The sequence below is a fragment of the Dioscorea cayenensis genome, chromosome 16 (genome assembly GCF_009730915.1).
Source record: "Dioscorea cayenensis subsp. rotundata cultivar TDr96_F1 chromosome 16, TDr96_F1_v2_PseudoChromosome.rev07_lg8_w22 25.fasta, whole genome shotgun sequence".
NCBI lineage: Eukaryota > Viridiplantae > Streptophyta > Magnoliopsida > Dioscoreales > Dioscoreaceae > Dioscorea > Dioscorea cayenensis.
Genome location: NC_052486.1, coordinates 1,274,088 through 1,302,075, shown reverse-complemented (window position 1 = coordinate 1,302,075; position 27,988 = coordinate 1,274,088). Strand labels below are relative to the sequence as shown.

General features: G+C 33.9%; 3 protein-coding genes across 5 annotated transcripts; 2 read left to right on the top strand and 1 right to left on the bottom strand.

Moving 5' to 3' along the window:
- The first annotated feature begins 5,839 nt into the window (after positions 1-5,839).
- Positions 5,840-12,873, top strand: LOC120279054 (4-hydroxybenzoate polyprenyltransferase, mitochondrial-like). The gene is made up of 10 exons (XM_039285899.1): positions 5,840-5,926; positions 6,545-6,631; positions 7,077-7,587; positions 8,040-8,175; positions 8,516-8,637; positions 9,549-9,618; positions 9,714-9,863; positions 9,978-10,113; positions 10,209-10,305; positions 10,613-12,873. The coding sequence occupies exons 3-10, from the start codon at positions 7,181-7,183 to the stop codon at positions 10,680-10,682; spliced, it is 1,188 nt and encodes a 395-aa protein (XP_039141833.1). The 5' UTR covers positions 5,840-5,926; positions 6,545-6,631; positions 7,077-7,180; the 3' UTR covers positions 10,683-12,873.
- Positions 12,874-13,898: 1,025 nt separating this feature from the next.
- Positions 13,899-18,846, top strand: LOC120279475 (U4/U6 small nuclear ribonucleoprotein Prp31 homolog). The gene is made up of 9 exons (XM_039286410.1): positions 13,899-13,985; positions 14,613-14,669; positions 15,408-15,473; positions 15,819-15,956; positions 16,266-17,158; positions 17,274-17,344; positions 17,959-18,061; positions 18,313-18,391; positions 18,488-18,846. The coding sequence occupies exons 2-9, from the start codon at positions 14,667-14,669 to the stop codon at positions 18,593-18,595; spliced, it is 1,461 nt and encodes a 486-aa protein (XP_039142344.1). The 5' UTR covers positions 13,899-13,985; positions 14,613-14,666; the 3' UTR covers positions 18,596-18,846.
- Positions 18,847-20,073: 1,227 nt separating this feature from the next.
- Positions 20,074-23,802, bottom strand: LOC120279624. 3 transcript variants are annotated; one of them, XM_039286548.1, is made up of 6 exons: positions 23,668-23,802; positions 21,549-21,818; positions 21,325-21,431; positions 21,083-21,215; positions 20,793-20,987; positions 20,074-20,597 (listed from the first exon to the last, which is right to left on the bottom strand). In XM_039286548.1, exons 2-6 carry the CDS (start codon positions 21,813-21,815, stop codon positions 20,313-20,315), a joined length of 987 nt encoding a protein of 328 aa, XP_039142482.1. In that variant the 5' UTR covers positions 21,816-21,818; positions 23,668-23,802; the 3' UTR covers positions 20,074-20,312. The 3 variants fall into 3 exon arrangements, with proteins under 3 accessions (XP_039142482.1, XP_039142484.1, XP_039142483.1); XM_039286550.1 differs by lacking the exon at positions 23,668-23,802 and adding an exon at positions 22,452-22,643; XM_039286549.1 differs by lacking the exon at positions 23,668-23,802 and adding an exon at positions 22,412-22,432.
- Positions 23,803-27,988: the final 4,186 nt, after the last annotated feature.

Sequence of the window (27,988 nt, the reverse complement as noted above, 5' to 3'; positions counted from 1 at the left end):
GCATGTTAATACTCGGCTCGGCTCGGCTCGTTTACACCCCTAGTGGTGAGTTATTAGCTTACGTCTACATTCTATATGTATGAACTAAAATTCAAATTCATTTTCTAATGAAACGTAAAGAACACCATACACATGCACGGGGGGCTGACTGGGTGAAAAACTTTGGAAGAACTCCGTCCGGCGAGGTTTAAACTTAAAATGAGGAAAAAGAAATCCGGGATGGAGCCATGGTTGGACTGAGGAGAGTCTATAATTGGGTTGAGAAGCCTTGGCTTGACCAAATTTCTGGGCCCACCACTGAACATGTGACTTGGGGCCAACAGATTGAGAAGTCGTTGGCTCAGATTTATTTTCCTACAAAAAATAATATTATAATAATATATGAGCTATATATTATATATAGTAAGTATGTAACATAAGAAATTAATAAAATATTCAAAAGTTATAACTCTTAAATGGGTTTATGTTGTTAATTATGGTTAATCATGAGATTTAGCTTTAAAAGAGAATAAGATTTCAAATCTTGAAACATGATGGAAGAACAAATTGATTCCTCTTTTATTAAAGATCAAAAGGATTAGAGAATAAACTCCTTTATTCTAATAATAATATTATTATTATTATTATTAATTTTTATTCTTTATGGATTGGATGAATATATTCCAACTCATAATACATCAAATCCATGATTAGTAAATTGTTCTCTAAAAAAATATATATATAAACAAGAGGAAAATTAGCTATCAGTCTTTCCAAGTCACAACTTTCCCGATCAATCCTTCGTATCTTTTCATATACATACTTTTATCACTTTTTTTCTTCTCTTTTTAATCCTTATGATCTCAGTAATATTTTTATGGTGCAGGGAGTGCTTTGCCACAGTAAAACACAATTTAAAAGTAATTTATTTGAAAAGTATGATTTCTCTAGTGATATAAAAAAATTTTAAGGAAAATTTCCCTTTAAAAAAAAAAAAGAAAGCCTTCAGAAAAAAAAATATTATTATTTTTATTATTCACATAAATCACATGTTTCATGGTACACTAGATTTATGTACTTGCACTAACGCTACGGGTTGACTATATCTAAAAAGGAAGATTGCAAAGATAGTATAAATTTTGAAAAAAAAATTGTTAATGTTATTTTTTTTTTGTAAATCATTTTCAGTATAAGAAATATATTTGCAAGATGTGAAAAGTTGGAAAATATATTACTTGAATATGTTATATTATTTATTGAATAATGAAAATGATTTCATTTCAATACTTTGAAAGGAAAAACAATTTTAAGTATTTATACCTTCTACTTAATTTTTTTTTCTTTGTTGTAAGAATTTAAACACTTCATCATTCAAGAGAATTTGTTACAACTCATGCTTCTAATTTAGTTTTAGCAAACAAAACCACTTGTATTAACATATAAAAAAAGTTGTTCAAGTTCTCATCTCCAACTACAAAAAAGTGAACAGAAAAGGAAACAAAATTTGAAACAACTTCACTCCACTCATAGTTGTCATTATGGATGTGTATCAGAGTCAATGGAGTGTTCAACGTTGTCATCCATGGCAACATAAAGGTTGAGGTCTAAATAATCTTGTAATCATAATTTAAAATAATCAATAATAATGATTGAAAAGGAACATGTTGTAAATAGTATTCGAAATTTTATAATTATTATTTCGAGTTTTTTCAATCCGTTCCTTTGCATTTGAAGAAGAAATGATGATCTGCCATGCAGCTAAGTTGATGAGTCTCTGTAGAACTTTGTTGATGAATGAAAGCAACGAGTTATACTATCCGTCAACATTTAGCAAACCAATCTGGAACAAAGCATAAATTATTTATCTTTTTTTTTATAATTTCATGTATGTATATAGAGCGTTGAGATCAAATTACTGATTTGTTATGTATGCCTAATTGTACCCAACTAATTACTTCAAAAGGTTCTTCAAGAATTCCATAATCTCCCGAATATTAAACTATTGTTAAGGTTGGGCTCCTGAAAAGTTGGATTTTAATATTTTTTATTTTTTAAAATGGAAAAAATTAAGGGTTGTTTTCCTTTGTTTTAGAATTCATGTCATACATCATATTTTATGATTTTTTACCATGATTATTTTTATTTATTTTTTTTTCTATCAATAACAAAACAGTTTGATACTAATTAGATAAAAAAACGGATGAATCTTCTAATTATCTTCATAAAAAATGGTATACATGTCAATAATAATATTTGTTAAGGGTATATATGTTAAAAAGATTAAACTAACAAATATTCTAATTATCTTCATTAACATTAGAAAATCAAAATTAATTATTTATATCTAACAATTATCCTATCAACATTAATAATGATTTTTTCATACTTATTATCCTATCAAATAATATAAAATTATTCGGATGAATCTAGCTTTATTTTATTGTATGTTGATATAATTTTGATTAAGTAAAAATTTAATAGTATTAATTATAATTTTACGGATGAAAGCGTTTAATGTTTTGAAAGTAAATATGATTAAAAAACCCATCAATAATAGAACAATAAAGCACACCAAAATAACAATTCCTTTTTTAAAAATTATATGAAAAGTTACATTTACTATATTATCAATCCACACAATTATGATAATGAATTTTTTTTTCAAATTATAAATTTTTTTAGATGGACCTAGCTTTATTGTATTTTGATATAATTTTGGTTAAGTAAAAAATTAAATAGTATTAATTATGATTTTATGGATGAAAACATTTAAAGTTTTAAAGTAAATAAAATTTAAAATCAATAATAGAACAATAAAGCACACCAAAATTTAGGTTAAAAAAAACACACATGCCCATTAAGTCCAACCTTGTAAGTATTTATTATTTTACTAAGTTGGATTAGGTTAAGTCTATCAAACAAAGTGAACTTATATGACGTTTTTTTTTTAGGCTGGCACATTTAAACAAAGACAACTATTATTATACTTTTTTTATTTGGTTAATTAAAAATTAAATAATATAAATTATGATTTTATGGATGAAAAATTAAACTTTTTATAATATCAAAGTCCTTTCAAACTCGTAAGCTTACCTTCAAGTAAGCTAACTTTCAATCATGAACATCATGTTCTAATTAATTTGGGATGCAATTGACATCAAACTATATAATTACCCATTGCATTTAAGTGCTAAAAATTTACTAAAGTTGCTAATGAATGAAGAATATAGCACATGTATTTATTAACATTATTAACTTACTAATTATAAGATTTACCTAGTTTTATGAATGAAGGATAGATTCAATTCGAAATACAATGACTTATGATTCACTCACACCATTTATAAGTGATGATAAGTAACTGTAGTAGTGTGGCAAAAAGTAAAAAGTTTTAAAAAAACATTTTTCTCACATGTAATAACTGAAACAATACATTGGCAATTGTGATAAGTTCATAAGAATTAATATTCAAGCTGAAATATTATTTTATAGAACCCATAATACTCAAAAATGAAAGAAAACAAAAAAGTAATGACACAAAGATTCCAATTAATTAAATCATCAAATACTCATCAAATTCAAAGCAATTTATATTTTAAACTAATTTCCAATCCACGAAATATGATTGCCACATTTGGAAAAAAAGAATTAAATTCAAAATTAGAAGAGGTTTAAACTTCTCTAATTCACCTTACTAAATCAACCAAAAAAAAAAACCAAGAGAGGATTGGAGATCAACTATACACTAATATACTGTAAGATAAAGAAAATCACCAATGAATCCAATTACTTAACAAATAGAAAAAAAAAACAAAAACAAGGAAAAAACAAGAATTTTCTTCACCAAAAATTTCAAAATTTAGGCAAGATTATTTAAAAAAATGAAATACATCAATATTTCCTTAGTTCCAAACAAATTGTGTAATTTATTAATAATATATATCTAGGATGGGGAGAACCTTTGATTGTCTTCTGTTCATTCTTCATTAGTATTCATCAGGAGGAAAATCAACAAACCTGTGATTTATAGCAAGAGCTTTAATAGGCCTCATTATCCTTAATTTCCTACAAATAAAACATTGAATATAAGTTTAAAAAAAAATTAAAAATAAAAAATCAATGAAAAGCAAAGAAACAATACATGCATTCATAATGTGAAATTAATAAGCCTAAGACATCCAATAAAAATCAAGATTAATAAAAAGAGAGACAAATCTATTATCTTTCTAGGTCCACCAACAACCTCAAAGCAATATACCTGAAAATCAAAACATAAAAAACTTTAAAAAATAAAAATAAAAATAAAAATAAAACAAAGAAGAACTACTTACAGCTTTTGAAGGTTTCGGAGGCATGACGGAAGAACGCTAGTGAGGTTCTGCCCCCTTTAGAGACCTTCAAATCAAATTAAATTAAACCTTTTTTCAAAATAAACCCCAAAAAAACACAAAATAAAAATTAAAAAGAGAAAAAAAAGAGAAAAAAAAAAGAGTTTATGATGAGGTAGGGATTTGAGGGATCCGGCGTTCATGAGATCAAGAAGGACCCGATGTCGCCGGGATGGAAGGAGGCAAGGGAAGGCAAGTCCGGTTGCCGCCGGGGAGGGTTGGGATTGTTGAGGGGTTAGTAGAGAAGACCAGCGGCTCCAAAATAAGATCTAAGGTTAGTGGAGGAAAAAAACAATTTAAGTTAATGGTATGCTCACTCGCAGCAACTATCCGGTAACATGTACCAGCACATTTATCAACAAATCTAAAAGAACAGATTTATGTTAACATTTGTACCAGCACGAATATAGTAAAATTTTGGGGATATACTAATAACATCATGCCAAATGTCCACTCAAGAAAAACTTGAATGAATAGTAACATTTGGGGATAGAAGTAAGATATAATTGATATTTCTATTTTTTTTTTTTAAATCACATTTCATTGCAAACAAACCACCTCATTATATTGGGAAAACATAAAACTGTTTAAAAGATAGATTTTCAAACTAATTTTAAACTATTGGAGGGTCGGTATTAAAAAAATTAAAAAGACATGTGATTTGATTTATAACATCAAATGCCGATGATGATTATAACATGAAATTATATATATATATATATATATAATGTTGATCTATCTTTGTTATGTTTGATTATAAATGAATCTGGTTTGACAAACTCTAATAGCTGGCTTGAGCCGGTCCAATTACAATAAGAACTAATGGAATATTATATTAATGATGCAACAAAAACTAGAAGTAGTAAATGTTTATATAAATGGTTATATTAGTTTATCATAAGTAAATGAAATAAATATTACAGGTTATATTGGTTGTATGTTAATAACTCTTCCATAAAATTTTTACTATAAATTTTATTTAAAAAGATCAATTTTTTTTTTACCAATAGGCGACAAGCGGTTCTCATTTAAACGATTATAAAAAAACATATAAATACAGAGGTGTATTGGTTACGGTGTCGTAGAAAAATCCCATTGCCCTGTAAGTAGCAATCCTAAAAAGTGAAATCACTGTTTCTTTTACAGAAGATCCACACAATGTATAATATTGAACTTACCTGTACAATATATGAACACTACTGCCATGAGAAGGATTCAAACTCTTGTCCTCCTGTTAGTATTTTATGTCATACTATTGGGCTATCTAGTTTACGAGATCAAAGATTTGTTAAGAAGTTTTGTGAAAATATTAATTGATCAAAAAGCAGTTAATAATTAATATCTATTTTTATGGAGGGCCCCAAGGTAATTTAACCAAATTCCTTATCGGATTCGGGTTATTAAATTTTGCATGCGAGTTCGGGAAATTATCGGATCTAAAACGAGACGAGAATCCGACCCGTTATCTTCCACATAATTCAGTGCTCATTCTCTCCGAGACAAACTGGTCTTTTTTCCGTTCATCAATCTCGCGATAGGGCTCGCGCTGCTCAAAGTTGGTGAGCGATATCTGGATCAATTCTTTAATTTAGCTTAATTGTGATTGATTTTAGTGTTTTTCTCCTTTGATTTCTCTTCAAATTGGTATAATCATCTTGTAATTTGATTGTTTTTTCCTCCAACGGTGGTGATGACTTTGATTTTGGTGTTTTTTGTTAGAGTAGTTCGCAAATCCTGGTTTCTTGTGCTATGAATTTGAAGAGCGGGAAAATTTGGTATTTCAAAATCGTATCTTGGTGATTTTTACAGCATTAGGGTTTAGGTTTATATTCCTATTTTTGTTTTCAGGAAGATTTTTTTTTTTTTGGCTTGTATAGACTGATTATTTGAAATCATCATATCTTTGTTTTGATATCTGTTTCTCAAATGCTAGGAAGGACTGTGATTTTGCTGTTTTCCATTCATTGTAAGAGTGCCCAAATATTGGCTTTGTTAATGCTTGTAAAGCATGAAAATTTGGTCTTAAACATCCTTACTTGTTGCTAGAGAATTCTATCTGGGTGGCCCTTTGTCATATTAGGGTTTTACTTGGATTCACAGCTCTTTGGGTCATAAATCATTGTGCTGATTTGTCATTTGATTATTTGTTTTTATTGACTCTAAATATGTGAATGCAGGTGTTCAGTTGGCTCTTGCTGATAATTACCAGCCATTTTGCGTTTATATCATGAAAATATGAGAAATAGGAATGGCATGCCGTTCGGGTAGAATATTTGCTTTTTGAATTCTTCGGTTGAGTATGGTGATTTATTGTTTCTTTTTAAACGTATTCTGATCTTAGACCTCAGTTCATGCCATTGAACTTACATTTCATAAGTTCCTAATGCTTCATGATAGCCATTGTGCCACACCATCGTGCACATTCAATAAGCTAATTCTCATTGGAGTGTAAAGAGCATGAGAGGGGACAAAATAGTGAAATGCTGCTGATTACATGTTAAAATTTTATGTGAAAAACAACAGAGCTCAACATCAAATTTCCGTTCTGCATCATATTATATATGTATGCAATTTTCAGATTGATATTCCTAACTGGTTGCTTAGTGACCATTTCATTCAAACTGGAATTCTTGCATGTTATATAAGTAAATTAAAATATGATAGTATTGCATGCTTTTTCATTGCAATTCTAAAGATTCTGCATGGCAGATGTCTTCCTGGGAGCCTTAATTGAATTCTTCTAATGAGGGCACACAAAGGAAGCGGTCCCAATCATCTTGTGGGCACGTGAAGCTTGTTGTCATTTGGTGCATATGGCGTTGCTCTTGGCTTCCCGTGCTGCCCGCAGGCTACGGCCTCAATGCTGGGCGTCCGCTGCCACTGTCTTCTTCGCCCCTGGCCATAGGAAACCTAGTCCCATCAAGCCCATCCTCAGTCCCAAAACTCTGGGGACTCTCTTCTCAGCGCCCATCGGATCACCGGGGTATCATCTTCTGGCCTTGCGCCAGACTCTATCTCTCGCATCCATCACCAGTTTTAGCTCCTCTGGAAATCCAAATAAGGAGGAAGATGAGGATGAGAAGCCTTGGAATCGACGGTCGGCAGTGTCCAACTCATCTTGGATTGATCTCTACTTGCCGGATTCTTTGCGGCCGTATGCTCTTCTGGCTCGTTTGGATAAGCCCATCGGCACCTGGTTGCTGGCTTGGCCTTGCTTCTGGTAAAGATATGTATATGCATATTGCTTTCTTTCTTTCCATAATTTAGCCCTTCCTGGCTTTCATAGAGATCTTTTTTTCATTTTAACTTGTAAATTATGTTAGTTGCTTTGCCAGGGAATGGTTCCTACATAAGTAACTATAGGTGAAACGTAGAACTGAGAGGATGATAATTCTCTTGAAGATTATTCTGGACAAAAGATGCCTTCTTTCAAAGTTTCTCAAACTTACTTAGAATTTTGTTTGATTTCTTTTAGCCACGTGGAAACATCAATACCAAAGATGGTGTTAAAAGGTTCAAGTTGGTGTCATGTTGTTGTGGCTGTGGAATGGATATTAACATTGTGCAACTCATTCTGTTTTCATCATATGTATTAAATCAAATCGTAGAATCTGTCTTCTTTTCATTCCTTTGAGAAAATGATGGATGCTTTTGATTCATTAAACTCTCTAGGTCTATTACCATGGCAGCACAGCCTGGTGAATATCCCGATTTGAAAATGCTAGCATTGTTCGGTTGTGGGGCAGTGCTTCTAAGGGGCGCTGGCTGTACAGTGAATGATCTTCTTGACCGTGACATTGATGTGAAGGTATTTTCTAATTTTTTCACCTCCCTTTTGTGTGATAAGCACAATCAATATTAAAGACAAACAATCAAGAGTGAACTAGGGAAGAGAGGTATGTTCTACCACAGGTTGCTTTATTTATGCCCTTGACATAGGGAGCAATGAAGGAAGTATTTCTGCAGATAGCAAGCCATTTGACCACTTTCTTGCTAGACACCCATATTTGGATAAATTTGGGTTGTGTTGGGAATCCTCTGATTTTTTTGGGCTGCAGAACCAGTGCTATCAGTCTATGGCATATGTTAATGAGTGTCTCATTAGGTTACCGTTTGTCTGCTAAATGTGTAAACTTCTTGTGCTCCAGGTGGAACGTACCAAGCATAGACCATTTGCATCTGGTCTATTAACACCATATCAAGGGGTTGGCTTCCTTGGAGTTCAGCTTCTATTGGGTTTGGGAATTCTTCTACAGCTCAATAATTATAGGTATGCCTCATATCTGAAGGTCATGGAGAATCTAGAATTGATCAAATGGTGTTTATCTTCTTTATCTAATTTCTTGCATGACTTGTTCATAATTCATATTGATTGTATATGCATGCATAACAAGTCTCTTTACCATAGAACTTCTCCTCTATCTCCTAAAATCAGTTATGGGCAGAAAAATATATGAACATTCCCTTTTTCATTGTCTTCTTGTTTTGAACTTTTTTTGTGCAATATCAAAATGTTGAGTTGTAGAGCTGGAAAGACAAAACTCCCTGTACTATGAGACTGTGTTATTCTGAACCAATGGTTAACAATAAATCCATCATTGCTAATAAGTTTTGGCTTAGTCCTCGTTCTTCAACATAGAACTCCCTGTAGTTGTTGTTTGGTCTATCGTGAACTGGTGTTTATGTGAAGGACTCATTTAGTTTGCCTCGAAATAAGAAATTGTTTCTTCTTGGTAGTATGGCTATGTTATGCAATGCCATTGAATCTTGAGTTAAACTAAATTTTTGTGTGCCCTTTCCTGCGAAGTATTGTCGGGAATTTGTAGGGTTGCAAATCCTAAATTCCACCTAATTAAAATGATATAAAATAAAATAAAATAAGAGGTAAAATAAAAAGACAAGACACCCGTATAAACTCACACCCACTTCTTGATCATCTAAGCCTTTATTATAGGCAAAACCTTCATCAAACGTGCTTATTAAATCAAATATAATGGCTACTATCTTTCAAAGCTTGGGTTGCTAACATTTAACCCATGGGTGGCTTGAATTTGTCTCCAGATTTTAACAAGTATTTCATCATTTACTTCTATGTATTCCAGTGCTTCATCAGGCTAAGTATTTGGATATTTTGTCATATCAATTCTTAAGTTCTAACCAGGTTTAATTATTTTTGTGTAGCCAAATTCTGGGGGCATCATCATTGCTTCTTGTTTTTTCATATCCTCTGATGAAGAGATTGACATTTTGGGTATGGATTTTGAAATTATTTCCAATTTGTCCCTTATCCTTTCTCCGAAGCAACAACTAGTGATGCAGCTCTGGTGGGTGGTGTATTTGTAACAGCCTCAAGCATATTTAGGTTTGACCTTCAACTGGGGAGCTTTATTAGGATGGGCTGCAATCAAGGGGAACTTGGATCCTGCAATTGTGCTCCCATTGTACAGTTCAGGTGTATTTTGGACGCTTGTGTATGATACTATTTATGCTCATCAGGTATAGTTGTGAGAATCTTTTCTTTAGTGCATACTGTTTCTCTATGCATGCAAAGTAAATTTATAAACTAGGATAGCCATATGCATTAGCAACTACTGATAAACCATCAACCAGGATAAAGAAGACGACCTGAAAGTGGGTGTGAAATCTACAGCTTTGAGGTTTGGAGTTCTGACAAAGAATTGGATCAGTGGATTTGGGATTGCATGCATTGGTAGCTTATTTGTCAGTGGTTTCAATGCAGAGCTTGGTTCGTAGTACTCTTCCTTTCTGCTGTTTTTACCATGATTTTATTGGGTCCTATGTCCTGTGTAAGTCGTACTGATTTCTATTGTATGTCCCCAGCATGGCCGTATTATCTTTTTCTTACAAGTGCAGCTGGGCAGTTAGGATGGCAAATACTGACTGTTGATTTGTTCGACCATTCAGATTGCAATAGAAAGTGAGTATGGGCATGTTACAGTCTTTTATGAGCCCTTGACAATTTTTTTTCAAGTGACTTTATTAGCTTTGAACACTTTACAAAACGGAGAGAACAAACTGAAAAACAAGTTTCCCTCTTTGGGCATCTGTTCATTCTGTTTTGATCTTCCATCTAATCCAGTTGCTATAACTGGAAAATTCTGTGATGACTTTTGTTGTGTGATTGTCTGTAAAATTTCTGGGAAGGTTGAATTGTTTATTTTTTTATTTTTTTTGCATCTTTCAAATACCATTAACTGAAGTCTTCTAAAATTTCCCTATTGTAGATTTGTATCCAACAAATGGTTTGGAGCGTTGGTCTTCTCTGGAATCTTATTGGGCCGGTTGGCATCATGAAAGGGTTTAGTAATGTTGGCTCTGCTGCACATGATTCTGGTGGCCTTCTTGAGATCGATTTCTGTCCCTTGGTGAACTCTCATTGCAACATGGAGCGTAGTGATGGTAGAATTTAAATTTCAACCTAAAGGTTTGACTAACAAGGGAAAACATGTTGTGGTAGACCTAGAGATTAATAGGATATAAGAGACAAGAAACAAATAAAGAAGATAGGAGAATTTGCATAATTCAGTCAATTTTACCCATATTCACATGCAGGGATAGTATTCTTATTTCTTTGAAAATTAAGACAAGATAATGCAACCTTAAAACCATATATAAGCCAAGATCAAGCCGTTTTAGGTTGCTCCGAATTATATTATGACAATCAGTCAATCACCCTTTGCTTCCACCACGAACCACACAACAAAAAAACTCCTCTGGTCGTGCTCCCAAAAAAGGGTTGAATCACTAATTAGGTCGGATCATGAAATAATGCAAGGCACATTACAAAGTAGCATCAATCATGTGTTAGGATTTCATAATCCATTAGTTGTGTCAATTTTTTTCCTTGTTTTTCCTTATAGTTTCAGTCATTTTCAGTTCTCATACAAATGTCTATGGTGGTTCATAATTGATCTCCTTTAGTACGGCACAATAATGCATTTTCACAACTGTTGAATTTTCCAAGCATTTGAGAAAATTATCTGGTATTATGTAACTTCCATAATTTGAAAACAAAAAGCAAGGTCCCTTTCTTGTTAAATATTTGGGTGCCTCTGAGTTAATTCAATCCCTTGAGTAGTGGCCAACTATGCTTTGAATATTATTGTCATATACATCAACAGTTTAGGTTTATACTGAAGGGAATTTTTTTTCATGTTAAAATATGTTCTGTTATTAATTGTGAAATCCCATTTTCCATTTCCTTATTGTCATATTAAATATTAACACACCTCCACATTTCAAGATTTGCTGCAAAAGAAGTATATTTCTTGGTTTTCAAGTGTCATTTGGGGCTGATGTTCCAGTAGGAATAGAGTATTTGAAAGAGAAGAAAAGGTTGTCTAGGAGAATCAACTAATTATATGTTTAAATAAAAATTCTTACAGAAAACCAGGAAATACTAGAAGGGCTTTTTGTTTGTTTGTTTTGTTTGTTTTTTTTTAAAATTTATTTATTAAAACACGGGGTGAAAGTGTAGAAGGTAAGTAATATCGCGTTGGGATGGAAGGGCTTGATCTGTAATTTCATTGAGAATGTGTGATGCTATAGGTATAAAGAACAGTTATAGAAGCAATGCTTCCATCTCATATTTTCTTCTCAAATTATCTGTGCACTGAAACAGTAAAAACTCCGGTCCATGATCGGTTTCTCAAGTATTGTTCATTTTTTTGTCTTTTGTTATTGTATCAATTTTCTGTACTCATTACCATTTTAGTACCCTTGTCAACTTTGCTTGATATGATACGCCAACGATCAAATGATCTATTGGTATATGGGTCGCCGATAGAGCTCTTCACCGAGTGGTGAGAGTTTGATTCTCGGTTGAGGGCACATTTCTGGGAGATGTGAGCGGTGGTTGTGTGCAAGTCGTCCCAACGCCCATGTGTGCGCGGGACCTGCCCCCACTTGCTCCACCGAGGTTTGTGCATGCCCCTGACGGTTTAGCAGGGCCTTCAGCTGTCTGTTCCTCTTGTCAAAAAAAAAACTTTGCTTGATATATGAATTTAAGATCACAGTATCGAGTCTATATATTTATATGTTTATATAGAATAAAGTATTGAATCTATGTATTTTGAATAAAGCACTGAGTCTATTCATTCAATCCTCCATGTTTACCAATGAGTGATAATTGTATATAATTCATGGTAAACAGTGAACTATTCTCTGATGATCTTAGTTTGAATCTGCACTTTGACTGATGCAATTCCATTAAACCTGCAGGAAATTAGAGCTCAGGAAGGAAAGATTGATTGACTATATTTTTGGACCATCAATGGACCATTCAGTTGTGATCTAGTGTTTTAAAGCCAATATGGAGTTAATGTTGTGGATTGATTTGCATGGCATATCTGCATTTATTTGTGGGTATATTGATCATCATTATCTAGAATTGCTTTTAGAGGCTTGTCTGAAATTGAATGAATACTCTTTGTATGGATATTTATTTGTACATGATTTAATTAAGGCATTTAAAGTTCCATCTGAATATCTTTTGTCAAGATGAGCAGGTAGGCATAAATAAAGACAGGGATGTGCATAAGTCTCGGCAGAGCAGTTGAAGGGCGGGGTCCACACTTTTGGCGCTGGGATCACCTTCACACAATTATTACTCACACTCCTAGAAATATGCTCTCATTTATGATTCAAATTTTCACAATCTGCGAGAGTTCAAGGAAGATTCGGTTAATAATAGATCACTTGGTAGTTGGTACATCGAGTCTAGTAAAAAATCGCATTTTTAGTAAATGTTATGTTTAACTGTGGCCTTCATTGTTGGAGGGAGTACTGTCTTAAAAAAATTGAGAAGACTTGAGTGAGAAGACTTGAGGGTGATTTAATTTTTTAAATCAATGTATATTTCTTATGAATGAACAATAGAAAGCCTTCAAACAATGATTTGTATTTTTTGAGTTTTTCCATATAAATCACATTAATTATATCTTTTTATTGGTTAAAAATATAAAGAAACATCATATAACAAATATTTATGTAAATTTGGTTAATTTAGCATCGAAATAATGCACAATTTAATAATTAAAAATTATTATTATTTAAATAAATTCAAATCACACTATTATGTCAACTTTAATATTCATAATATAAATACAATTTATTCATTTTTATGGTTTATTCATGTATAGATTTTTAAGTTATATTGTTTATAATAAACAAATTTAATAAATATTATACATTACATTACATTGTTTATATGTTAATGATTTTTCCATAAAATTTTTACTATGAATTTTATTTAAATAGATTAAAGATTGAAGCTCATTTGAGATATATAAAAAAAAAAATTCATCTGTAAATTTTTTTAGCAAGAAATTTTGTGAAAATTTTAATTGGTCAAAAAGAAGTTAATAATTAATATCTAATTTTATTGAGGGCCCCAAGGTAATTTAACTAGATTCCTTATCGGATTCGGGTTGCTAAATTTCGCATGCGGGTTTGGAAAATTATCGGATCTAAAACCAGACCAGAATCCGACCCGTTATCTTCCACATAACGCAGTGCTCAACTGCTCATCCTCTCCAAAAAAGATTGGTCCTTTTCCGATCATCGATCTCGCGATTGGGTGTGCACTCCTCGAAGCTGGTACGCGATATCTGGATCAATTCTTTAATTTAGCTTAATTGTGATTGATTTTAGTGTTTTTCTCCTTTGATTTCTCTTTAAATTGGTATAATCATCTTGTGATTTGATTGTTTTTTTCTCCAATGATGGTGATGACTTTGATTTTGGTGTGTTTTGTTAGATTAGTTCCCAAATCCTGGTTTCTTGTAATATGAATTTGCAAAGTTGGAAATTTTGGTCTTTCAAAATCGTATCTTGGTGGTTTTTATTGCATTAGGGTTTATGTTTATATTCTTATTTTTGTTTTCAGGAAATAATTATTGGGGTTTTTGCCTTATATGGAATGATTATTTGAAATTATAAATCCTTTGTTTTGATCTCTGTTTGTCAAATGCTAGGAAGGACTGTAATTTTGCTGTTTCCCTTATCATTGGAAGAGTGCCCACATATTGGTTTTGTTATGCTTAGAGCTTATAAAGCATGAAATTTGGTCTTAAACATCCTTATTTGTTGCTAGAGAATTCTGTCTGGGTGGGCCTTTGTCACATTAGCGTTTTAGTTGGATTCACAGTTCTTTGGGTAATCAATTATTGTGCTGATCTGTCATTTGATTATTTGTTTTTATTGACTCTAAATATGTGAATGCAGGTGTTCAGTTGGGTCTTGCTGATAATTACCTGTGGCTAATAGTTTAACTAAGTGATGGTTAGTGTTTTAGTCTACTCTTCTCTATTTTATGAAATTTTATGATTTTGTTGTGATTATCAGCCATTTTGCATTTATATCATGGAAATATGAGAAATAGGAATGACATGCCGTTTGGTGAGAATATTTGCTTTATGAATTCTTGGGTTCAGTATGGTCATTTATTGTTTCTTTTTAAACATATTCTGATCTTAGACGTCAATTGATGCCATTGAACTTACATTTCTTAAGTTCCTAATTTTTTTCATCAAAGCGATTGTGCTGCACCAATGTCCCCATTCAATAAGCTAATTCTCATTGGAGTGTAAAGAACATGAGAGGGTACAGAATAATGAAATGCTGCTGTTACATGTTAAATTTTATGTGAGAAACAACAGAGCTCAACATCAAATTTCCATCTGCATCATATTATATATATATATATATATATATGCAAATTGATATTCTTAATTGGCTACTTAGTGACCTTTTCATTCAAACTTGAATTCTTGTATGTTGTATTAGTAAATTAAAATATGATAGCATTGCATGCTTTTTCATTGCAAGTCTAAAGTTTCTGCATGGTAGATGTCTTCCTGGGAGCCTCAATTGTTAGATGATACTCCTCTGGAGAGTTTCATCGGTGATGTTATGTTTTTGCGTTTTCTTGTTAGTAAATTTTCCATGTTGCTTTAATAATTATTTTCAAATGATCATCTTACGATGACAAAACTTCCTTTTCTTTGTTCTTATTATCAGGCAAATCTTGCTGATTCTTTCTTGGCGGACCTTGACGAGTTATCAGATAATGAAGAACCTATTCTTGTAAGTAACTACCTCTTTTGCATCGTGTTTTCAAGGCTGGTTTTGGATAAGGACTGAAGGTGGATCAAAATTAGGATTTCCATTGGCTTATTCAGGCATGGTGTTTGGTTGAATTGTAGGAATTATAGTTTGTTACAGAATAAGGTCATTTAATCCACAGAAGAGATATTAAGCTAATTGGATTAAGGAGCGGTTCTTGGCTCTGATTATTGTTCAATTTCTTACTCTATATAGACAAAGTCCTACTGTATTCAAAGAGGAAAGAGTAATAAAAGAACTTCATCTGCTCTAAGTGTAGGTGTTTTAGTGTCATTAACCTGTGTTTCATGATAATTTTTCTTTTAGGACAATGAAGACAATGATGCAGAAAACATGGAAGAAGATGGTGATGGTGATATGGCTGATCTCGAAGCTCTGAATTATGATGATCTTGATAGTGTATCAAAATTGCAGAAAACACAACGGTATAATGACATTATGCAGGTAATTGCTATGACTACTTTGGCATGCAAATTGGGGTAACTGAGGTTTTTAATATTTGAACGTAATGCTTGTATTCTTACTTATTTTTTTAAAGTTTTATACACCACGGAGAGTCTTGTTTTGACATGCTTGCTTGTTAGACATGAACCAAATTCCTTTGATCAGGCATCTTTGTACAGCTATTTTATAGGTTATGTTTATCAGTCAATTATCCATGGGATTTAACTCAAGATCAAGATGCTTTACAGTTAACCTTCATGCTTAAAATTTTTTTTTTTTCATTCCTATTTGGTTTCTTTACCTTTGCAGAAAGTTGAAGATGCGTTGCAGAAGGGAACAGATATTTCTAGCCAAGGGATGGTACTGGAAGATGATCCTGAATATCAATTGATTGTGGATTGCAATGCCCTGTCAGTTGATATTGAAAACGAAATAGTTATTATTCACAATTTTATTCGAGACAATTACCGGTTGAAGTTCCCTGAGCTTGAGTCCCTTGTTCACCATCCTATTGACTATGCTCGGGTTGTAAAGAAGATTGGAAATGAAATGGATTTGACCCTTGTTGATCTGGAAGGACTTTTGCCCTCAGCTATTATTATGGTGGTTTCTGTTACTGCATCAACAACAAGTGGCAAACCCCTTCCAGAGGAGAACTTAAAGAAAACAATTGATGCTTGTGATCGGGCACTTGCATTGGATGTTGCAAAGAAGAAAGTGCTTGATTTTGTAGAGAGCAGGATGGGTTATATTGCACCTAATCTTTCTGCGATTGTTGGCAGTGCAGTCGCAGCAAAACTCATGGGAACTGCTGGTGGCTTGTCAGCTTTAGCAAAAATGCCAGCTTGTAATGTTCAGCTTCTTGGGGCAAAGAAAAAGAATCTTGCTGGGTTTTCAACTGCGACCTCTCAATTCCGTGTTGGTTATCTAGACCAGACAGAGATTTTCCAAAGCACCCCTCCTTCTTTGAGGGTCCGTGCTTGCCGGTTGTTGGCTGCTAAATCAACCCTAGCAGCAAGAGTAGACTCGACAAGAGGAGATCCCACAGGGAAGACTGGAAGGGATCTGCGAGAGGAGATTCGTAAAAAAATAGAGAAATGGCAAGAACCACCCCCTGCAAAGCAACCGAAACCTCTTCCAGTTCCAGATTCAGAACCTAAAAAGAAGAGAGGTGGACGACGGCTGCGTAAAATGAAAGAAAGGTAACATACTTTGTTCTTATTTTGCTCTGCTAAGAAACTTTATAACATGTGCTATTTTTATTTTATTTTATTCTTTTTACAATATTTTGATATTGGATGACTCCAAATGTTTCAGATATGCGGTTACTGATATGAGGAAACTCGCCAACAGAATGCAATTTGGAGTCCCAGAAGAGAGTTCCCTTGGTCAGTACATCTGTAGACTCTCCTTTTACAAAGTTATCTGTGTTGTGTCATGGTAGTTGGTATAAATTTGTCTGCTAAATAAACTATATAAATGATTTTCATGATATTTATTTTGAAATAGCTTTCAGAGCATGCAGTCCCAAGACCTTTAGCTTCTTATAATGATTTCACTTGGTTATCACAAGATGTGGATGGCTAGGGTGTTTTTTTTTTCCTTTGTTATTGTGCCACCTAGTCTGGAAATGAAAAAAAATTGATGCTTCCATTTTACCAGTATGGATGCCTTGTGTTTGGCTAGAAAGTAGTCATTAATTAATGGCACTCCGAAGAAGACTTTGTGAGAGCTACATTGTGCTTGCTTGAGGTTATGTTTATAACTGGCAACTATTTGTGTAACTTAATATTTTGCTTCTAATTTTCTAATTGATTCTTGAAATATTTTTTCATTATCTATTTTAGATGCTCATACTCCATCCAAAAACAAAATAGGTAGTTCATATTGTGCTTCATTCTCTTTGAACGGCTTTATATTGCCTTTTGGTGCATGCCTACATACAGCTGCATTTTGGGTACTTTCTTAACAGATAGATCTGAAATTTTACATTTCTTTCCAGGTGATGGACTTGGGGAAGGGTATGGTATGCTTGGTCAGGCAGGAAGCGGAAAGCTACGGGTTTCAGTCGCTCAAAGCAAACTTGCTACTAAAGCTGCTAAAAGGTATGCGATTTCTATCAACTTCCATATATATATATATTTTATATATATTTAGCTCTTTTGTTAAAAATAAATGCTGTTGTTTGATTGTCAATGTTTGGAGTATTGTTGAGATGTCACGAAGAGGGATATCTCTGTAATCTTCGTGACATCTCAACAATTTTGTCTAATTGTTTAGTGTTGTTTGTTCATCTATCATGGTGTGCGAAAATTACGCATGTATTAATCTTTTATCTCGTCTTCCCATATTTCAGGTTTAAAGATAAGCATTATGGAAGTAGTGGTGGTGCTACCTCAGGATTGACTTCGAGTTTGGCATTTACACCGGTGCAAGTGAGTACACTTCCATTTGCATGTTCTCGTATGAATTCAATTTCATTAACTCTCACTCAAGTCTTACGCCGTGGTTTTTCGTCCTTCGTACTCCAGGGAATTGAACTCTCAAACCCACAAGCTCACGGGAATCTTCTTGGAAGCGGAACTCAGAGCACCTATTTCTCGGAGATAGGCACTTTCTCGAAGATTAAGAGAACATAGAACATGAAATCGATCCTCAAGGAAAGGGAAGCCGGAATCTACAATGCGTCGGTGGCCAGAATAGTTGAACTACTTCTATTTAGAAGAAATGAAATCAAGAATGCTATAACTACTGCTGCTTTTTTAGAGAAATGAATTCAAGAGTATACTGAATTCATCAAACCTAATCTCAGAATTTTTGCAGTTTTGTTGTACAGCACATTCCATAGAATCTTGGGAATGGAATTCTAGTTTTCCTTATTTGCTTTGAAGTTTGACCTTATCGATACTTTTATGTTTGTAACAATTGATTCAAAGCAGATAAACAAGAGTATAAGCCAAAAGCCACTGCAATTACAGCACATTGCTAACTATCACAGGAATCCCCGGCTGCCGCCTTGCTCTCAACTTGTGGGTGCTCGGCGGTTGTCCTGCATACAGGGCATGCCGGCGTCCTTACTAACCAAGAATCCAAACAACGCGCATGGAAGCTATGTTTACAGACAGGAAGCATCCTGCACTTCACCCCCGGCTCGAAGCTCTCCAAGCAAACAGCGCATTCAACGGAGTTATTATTACCGGGCCGAAAACTCATAGCTCGGTAGTAATTCCAGGTCCTCCGGTGACATCCCGCTGCCGCCCTGCTCGGTAGTCCTTGGCCTCGGCCTCATCCTTCCAACAGTGCAGATACGAATGAAGACTAGAATTCCGACAAGAATTAGTGTAAGCACAACCAAGATGATGATAGTCATGATCGCGACCTCTATAATAATGCTTAGCAATTTGCTTCCCATTTTAAATGCGCTCTTCTTTTTTTTCTCGACACGTATCTAATATGTTATCAGAGCTAATGTTTTGTGTATAATGATACACACACTATCAACTAAAAAAAAAAAGATTTTTGCTTCTCAAAGAAAGATGGGAATTAGAGAGGAAGAGTTCAGAGTTGCATGGATGGAGTAAAAGGGGAAGTTTATTCCATGGTGTTGAATGGAGTTGGATTTGGTAATGTGGAGTTGCTGGTTGTGGGGATGGTGAATGAAAGCATATCAAATCATTTAATATTAATTTAAGGTTTTTTGTATGAGAAATTTCTGGGGAAAAAAAAATAAAAACAGAAAGAGAAGTTTACCCCTCAAAATAAATAAATAAATAAATAAAAATTCTAGTGAAAATTTTAAAAGATTAATAGGACATACATGGTCCCAAGGATGAAGAGAGACAAGGGATGGACCATCCTAAGATCTATGGATCAGGACATCCCTCAAATCTACATGATATCTCAGACCTTTTTTTTATATATATATAATTTTATTGTCTATATTTAATCTTCCTACTAAAATCAACCACAAAAAAAGAAAAAAAAAAGAAAAGAAGGTATTCTTATGTAAATCCACATTATTGCATGTCCACATCCCTTGGATATGGTAATCCTAGTTATCAAAGACTGTCTACATCTTAAAGCTAAAAGATTGAACTAAATGAATTACCTGAAGAACTGATGAGAAAAATGGTTTTTATTCAAAAGATACCTAAAAGAAGTCTTGTTTTTCCTCAACTATCAGAATTTAGAACCAAGTTCAAACAATACCGGATTCAATTAATACCAAACGGTATACCGAAAACAAAGAGCTAGATGATCACGGCGTAGACTACTTGTTCATATACCATGTACAAAAAGATCAATCGAAAAAGCAATAGCATGAGTGCCAAACCAATTGTTGTAATATCTTTCAGGCTAGCAACCAGCTACCAGAGCTTCTTTGGGAGTCGAAGTAACACGAATAATTGCTTGAGCACTCAAAGGCGGAAGCTTGGCTTGGCAGAAGACCTCCCAAGAGTCCGCGTTCTCCACCTCCTTCGAGTCTTCAGTTGGTGAGCCTTGTGACTTCTCGTACACGGATTGCAATTCCAATGCGAGGACTCGAGCAGCCTCTCTTGATTCGGGAAGTTGGTCACTGAGTTGAGATGCTGCTGTTTGAACCAACTTATCAATCCCATATGACTTGATCCCTTCAATGCCCTGAAAGATCTCGGCATATAATATAATGCTCAATACAGTGCATAAATACATTCTTGGAATCAATTCAAGGATGTAGCAAAGTGGATATAAAAGCGAACAAAATTAAACTATCAACGAAGCAGAAAAAGAGTCGGAAAAATTTCAGAGAATATCAGTCATCAAGCTCAAGGCCGGAGGAAAGATGATCAAGCTTACCAGACGTGGCACACTTCTGCTGAAACACATGGATGCCTTGGCTCGTATGCGGGGATTCTTGTTCTTGAGATACGGCTGTAATTTAGGTAGTAAAAGAGAGGGAGAGACCCATGTGGTCATTGCTATCAAGGCTGTCACGGCTGCTTCGCATACAAACCGTTTATCTTGTGAAGATTTAAGCAGAAGTTGTACCAGCTGAACCCAAAAAAAAAAAATCATAGAACATTAGTTAATTCCATGTGCGTACCAAGGGATCTGATAAAATTTTTAAAAAAATGAGTAGGACATACCAAGGGGTCAACAGAGTCAATTATCACATCCCCATAGACTTTAAAGATGTCCGCAGATGTCATGATCGCAGTTTTGCATACAGCACTTCTTGGATTTTTTAAAGACTTCACGATGAGCGGGATCACACTACCCCTGCTCTCCAAAGTAATTAAAAAAAAAACAATAATTATATTATACGGCAGAATATTAAAGCATTTCAATTTGTTTAGAATAAATGATTGCATGGGTGAAGAAGACTAACAGCATTTCCATCATCCTTTCCTTGTGGTATAAAGACAGCTGCCGAACATTGTTTAAAGCTTCACATATTGAAACCCACTCCTTTGAGTCTAGCCTTGCTGACAGCGTCTGGGTGAAACAGAGACATCCAATAAAATCAAAATAACGTCACTCTTGTTAATGATGATCTACCATAAACAACTGTATTAAAAAATTAACAAGAAAAGGATGAGGACAGCCTCATACACTGAGGCACGCATCAACGTCCTGTAGATCAGTCAGATTCTCTGAATCTATATACTCAACTTCTAAATTTCCTGCTTCTATCACATTGTTCCCCAAGCCAGCATCATTCAACAAGGAATCAGACACGGTCGTGGGAACCTTAGTCTTCTTCTCATGATTTTCGACAATATTCCCAATGCAAACCTTGCCTTTAACAGAGCCATCAGGTTTTTTGTCTAATTCCGACGGGGGGAGTACATTGAGATCTCTAAGGGCTTGTCCAGACATTATCTTCAAAATATGAAAGCAAGAGAACATGAGTCATTTGAGAAGATACAGTAACGAGAAATAAAGCCGACAAGTATTAGTTCATTCAGAAGTAAAAGATAAAAACTCATGAAAGTTAAAAAATTTGGCTGTCACATGTGGTGATAACACTGCCCTTCCTTCTCAAATTAAAATATATGAGATAACATAGGTTTTATAAGTACTTGACAAATGGTTAGCAGCAAAATTTTAAATAAATCACAAAAAGTACAAGTGTACTTAAAAACTTAAATAAGGACGTATGATAACTAATGATCACAATGAAGAAGCATACTAGACTTTGTGGGCAAAACTAATACTAAATATTCCTAGAAAAATATAATTCTTATGATGAAGATCATCAAATGTGAGAAATTAGTGTCACAAATCAAAGAATACAGGCAGTCAGTCGCTCATGTAAATGGCATTACCTATTGTTATTTAATACACATTCATTGTGCATTCAAATGATGCAATAGACAACCCCTACAAGTAGACCGAGATACTTTCAAGATATCAAGGACCAAGATCACAATAAACTCATATTATTCAAATTGTTCAAATAGAAAATGGCACACATTGAATGAATAACATGATATCCATGAACTTAGTCTGTACACAGGGCCATTGAAGTGGAATTTATGGAAAACCCAGAAGGACAAAGCCAATCATCAGTCCAGTTACCGACAGCTACAAGTTGTCCATATCTCAAAAAACACATATTTACACCACTGATAACCCACGACTTGGCCCATCAACCTTCAAAACTCACTGAATTAAATCTCTTTTTATAACTTCATACTCATACTGCACAACTCACCAAACATCAAAATGCCAAACATCAGATGCCTGAGCTGAATACCAAAGACAAGAAGGTTAGTGGGGCAATCAAAGAATAAAAGGTTTCCATTATCTCAACTAGCACAAGCTAATGCTAATTTATAATCTCAGACAAACTAAAACAGTACATGAACTTTGAACCAGAGATCAAGATGTGTGATTTATCTACTGGACAAATGAAACTCATTCATCATGAATCCCATTCTATCATCTCATCAACTACAAAGTCCCTGATCTACACCAACTAAAACCTCTAACGAGGACAAGAAATCATTCCTTAATACAAAGTATAAAACATAAAAGGTGAAGAAGAACACATAACACTTTCAAATCTGTATCCACCTTTATTGAAGTTAAGAACAACTAAAAACATTCAGTTGGCAATTCAAACATCAGAAAAAAACTAAATAAACAGAGGAAAAGTTACAGTAACAAAGATCATGAAAAAATCTCCTTGAGATACTATTCTGGGCCACTATTACCAACAGATTTCTCGCCCTCTATAAGCTTCTCATTTATGGCAAAGAAATGCAAAGACTGGTCAACAGTGCAGCAACGCAAAAACATCAAATTTCTTCAAAAAATATAAAAGAAAAAAAAATGTAAAAAAAAAAAAACATAAATCAGTTTCCTCCATTTCCAATAGCAAGAACTAGGTTCTTAATTCCACCAGATTCGAAATAAAACCAAGACTTTCCGGTCAAAACCCACAGAATCAAGAACTCCCAACCAGACATCAACCCAGAACTCGATCTAACACTCAAAACAGCCAAATCAAACAGAGATCCCACAGTAAAAAACCCAACTTTTTCATTAAAAATAAAAAAAAAAAACCAACAAATCACAACCCTCACTCTCCCACAAGATTACCAAGAAAAACCCACAACATCCCCCACTAAACAAACAAAATCATCACATCAAACCACATTCAACCCACAATTAGATTCACAGAACCAAAATACACTTAAATACACACAGTAAATCGAACTCTAACCTCAGAGAAGCAGAGAATGCCGCCCAAAGAGAGCAAGAACGAGTGCGAGATTGGAAGAACCAAAGAGAAATGGCGAAGACTGCAGAGAGAGAGAGAGAGAGAGAGAAAGAGAGGGAGAGAAGTCGCTGTTCTTGGTTTGGGTCATTTCCAAGTGTCGGGAAGTTATTATCGGAATTTATTAATTCCTTTTTTTTAATTACTATAAATTAAATTACTATTAATAATTATTAATAAGTTATTACGTTATAATAATAATAATAAAATATGGGAAAAATTACTGTTCTACCCTCGATAATTTCAAAACTTCCCAAATGCACTCGTGAGTTTTGCATACCCGATACCTTCCTTTGCTATTGTTTCACTTCCTTTTACCCTGCGTTATGAAATTCCATCATCGTTCTTGTAAACCTTTTTGCATACATTTTTTCATTCTTTTTGCATGTACTCATTTCTTAAACGAGAGTTTCGTTTTTTTAAACAGAGAACTCATTTCTTAAACAGAGTTCATTTCTTAAACGGAGAGTTCATTTCTTAAACAGAACCCTCATTTCTTAAACAAAAAAACTCATTTCTTAAACAAAAAAACCTCATTTTTTTAAACATAAAACTCATTTTTTTAAACAAAAACATTAATATTTAAACGGAAAAAAACAAATATTTACGTGATAAATTAATCCCGGATATAAAAACCAATTAATCTTGGCCACTGTACATATTTCAAAAAGAAACAACGATATTTAAGCACTTTTTAAACGTAAACGCAATATATTAAACATAAACATCGATAGTTAAACAAAAGACAAACAAGCATATAAACAGAGAACTCATTTCTTAACAGAGAACTCATTTCTAAGCAGAGAGCTTTATTTTTAAACAGAGACCTCATTTTTTTAAAAAGCGAAACCTCGTTGAGTGAGGAGCATTGAGTATCTCATCGTCAGCCGATCTCGCGCGAACGCTGAGTCTTGAGCTCCGGATCCGGGCGAGCGATCTCGAAAGGTGGCCTCGCTCGTGTGGGGTCTTAAAGGGAGAAATCTTTATCGGCGTTGGCGATCCGGTTGGCGACGTTCCTCGGCGGTCGGAGTGGTGAGGTCTTCGATGGCGACGCTCGGATAAGGCGGGAAATTTGAACTCGAACGGAACCATTCTCGATCGCGGAGATCGTAACATGGATAGCAATAGGGTTAGGGTTAGGGATCATTCCGGGGTTTGGATCCATGGTGCCTAAGTCGGTGACGGAACGGAGGGAGGAAGCGGCGCGGATGAGGGTTCGATCTCGCCGTCTTCGCCTTCATCGTCTTCCCACGTCAGTCGACCTCATCTCTTTCATTTTCTTCGTCGTCGACCTCGGGGAAGACCGCATGCTCCTCGTCGTCGAGCGAAGGCATCGAAAGGTTGCACTCGTGCATATTTAAATAGAAACAACGATATTTAAGCACTTTTTTTAAAGCGTAAAGCGCAATATATTAAAGCGAAACATAGATAGTTAAACAAAGACAAACAAGCGTATAAGCAGAGAACTCATTTCTTAAAGCGAGAGCTTATTTTTTTAAAGCGAGACCTCATTTTTAAAGCAGAAACCCTCATTGAGTAGGGACATTGAGTATCTCATCGTCGCTGATCTCGCGTGAACGCTGAGTGTTGAGCTCGAGATCTGGCGAGCGATCTCGAAGGTGGCTCGCTCGTGTGGGGTCTTAAAGGAGAAATCTTTATCGGCGTTGGCGATCCGGTTGGCGACGTTCCTCGGCGGTCGGAGTGGTGAGGTCTTCGATGGCGACGCTCGGATAAGACAAAGGTTTGAACTTGAACGGAACCATTCTCGATCGCGGAGATCGCAACATGGATAGCGATAGGGTTAGGGGTTAGGGATCATTCCGGGGTTTTGGATCCATGGTGCCTAAGTCGGTGACAGGAACGGAGGGAGGAAGTGGCGCCGATGAGGGTTCGATCTCGCCGTCTTCGTCTTCATCGTCTTCACTGTCGTCGACCTCGGGGAAGACCGCATGCTCCTCGTCGTCGAGCGAAGGCATCGAAAGGTTGCACCTTTTTCTCTGGCAAGATCGAGATCTAGATCGAGGTGGAGATCAAAATTCCAGAGTTCGAAATCCCATTTTTCATGCAACGTGACTGTGATTGTGAGCCGCATGCTTTGTCTCACTGGCCCAGCCCAACTGCAATAAAGAGATTTTGGGGGTGATAAATACACCACAAAAAACTCATTTCTTAAACAGAGACCTCATTTTTTTAAACAAAAACCTCATTTCTTAAACAGATACCTCATTTTTTTAAACAGAAACCTCATTTCTTAAACAGAAAACTCATTTCTTAAACAGAAAACTCATTTTTTTAAACAAAAAACTCATTTTTTTTAAATAGAAAACTCATTTTTTAAACAGGAAACTCATTTTTTAAACAGAACCTCATACCTCATATTTTAAATAGAAGCTTCATTTTTAAATAGAAACTCATTGCACCCAAGGGCATTATAGTCAAACCCTGTCACACTTGCCACAACTTCCCACGCAAGGGACAATTTCGTCCAAAAAATTCCAAATTAACTCTATCAATCACTGTTAGATGTTTGGGGGGTTTAAAAAATCATTGTATTCAAAAGGAAGGGGTTTTTGGGGAGTGTAAAACTAACAGGGTGTTTTTGGCAATATTGCAAACTTACAGGGTGTTTTTGGCAATTTCCACATAAAATATTAATGAATTATATATTTGGATTATATTTATCAAAATTATTAATAAATAATTATATTATTATATGTGTGCATATATTTGAATACATTAATTCGACCCAAAACTTCACCGGTGTAAGATTTCTACTTTGCATGTATACCCTTGGAATTTTTTTTTATTACTAAATGTAATAAGTAAATGTACAGGGCTTGGACTACAAGTTCATTCTAACAGCTTGGGGGCTTTTTTATTACTATTAAGTTCAGTGTATTTTGAACCCGAAGCTCGAGTATTTTGTAAGCAATTGTTTTTTACAGTGGGTGGGGCTAATGCCATTAAAATTTTTTAAAAAAATACAAATATATATTAAAAAAATAATAAATAAATAAGCTATTAATTTTTTTTTTCAAACATGGATAAAATATCCGCAGAGGATGAAAAATAGAGAGATTAAGAGCTTTACTTGGAGAGATATGTTTCTCACTTTTTATTGTATATTACTGTACATCCCATTTGATACTGTTAGATTTTAATTCAATAGTTATGAGGAACGCCCCAATAAATAATATATATATATATATATGTGTGTGTGTGTTTTCTCTTATAATTGTTAATATTTAATGTTTTTTTTGTGTGTGTATATATTAACAGGACTCAAGACTAAGAAATCTACTTTGGGTTTATGCCCCTTGAAAAAATTTAAAATTACAAATATTTCCTTAAGAAAACTAGATTGTGTGCAATTCATATATAAAACTTTCATGACAAATTGATTAATTTAGGTCTAATCAAACTGGAATTTAACACTTTTTAATTATTTATAATGACTAAGAATAAATAATTAGAGCAAATGGCAATGTGGTGGAAAGGGTGTTTTAGCCTTGTAAATAGATATTTGTCAACATCAAAATTGAATGGAAAATTGGAATTTAGGTCGGAAAATTTTAATGTTTATTCCCAATCATTTTTATGGCAAACAAGGAAATGAAATAAATTAAATTAATTAGTGTTAATTTGATTATTAATATTAATTATAAACACATAAAAATTATTTATTTGAATATATATAGCGAGAATATCATCTAACTTCGTACATAGATGATGTTTTCTGGTTATATTTGATCTAATGACTCTCAGTCATGTTTTCTTTTTAACTATTTTATACTGTTTGGTATTGTTATACATTATTTGTCATTATATATGAATTAGCACAACTAATAATTTTAAATCTAATGGTTATTGTAGTGTCCCAAAATTTAAAAAATCTAGAGACGTACTTTGATGATGTGCCCTTATAATATGGTTTAAAATGTTATTATAGCAAGTATCCATTTGTGGTGGGCCACAAATAAAAAACCTTAATTTTAAATTAAAAATAATTGGACCTTGGAATTATGATTTTCAAGGATTTTAAAATTTATATTAGAACATGTTTTTTTAGTTTGATTCCGGAGATATGCAAATATAATTTTTAGATTTTTTTAAAAACTATTTAAAAAATAATTTGGAAAATAGAGAACATAATGTTATGATAAAAAAATATAAAAAAATTAATATTAAATTAATAGAATATGATGCCCAATTGAAAATCAAAATTTCATATACTATTTAAAAATAATAATTAATTAAATATCACACA

Bases quoted from the DNA above. Each gene is read 5' to 3' on its own strand.
- LOC120279054 (XM_039285899.1), top strand. From the start codon at position 7,181: ATGGCGTTGCTCTTGGCTTCCCGTGCTGCCCGCAGGCTACGGCCTCAA. The intron at 8,176-8,515 runs GTATTTTCTAAT...CTTGTGCTCCAG, and splicing joins ACCGTGACATTGATGTGAAG to GTGGAACGTACCAAGCATAG. The intron at 10,114-10,208 runs GTTCGTAGTACT...GTATGTCCCCAG, and splicing joins TGGTTTCAATGCAGAGCTTG to CATGGCCGTATTATCTTTTT.
- LOC120279475 (XM_039286410.1), top strand. The intron at 15,474-15,818 runs GTAAGTAACTAC...TTTTTCTTTTAG, and splicing joins ATAATGAAGAACCTATTCTT to GACAATGAAGACAATGATGC. The intron at 15,957-16,265 runs GTAATTGCTATG...TTACCTTTGCAG, and splicing joins GGTATAATGACATTATGCAG to AAAGTTGAAGATGCGTTGCA.
- LOC120279624 (XM_039286548.1), bottom strand. From the start codon at position 21,815: ATGTCTGGACAAGCCCTTAGAGATCTCAATGTACTCCCCCCGTCGGAA. The intron at 21,216-21,324 runs GTTAGTCTTCTT...TTTGGAGAGCAG, and splicing joins GAAAGGATGATGGAAATGCT to GGGTAGTGTGATCCCGCTCA. The intron at 20,988-21,082 runs GTATGTCCTACT...TTTTGGGTTCAG, and splicing joins TTGACTCTGTTGACCCCTTG to CTGGTACAACTTCTGCTTAA.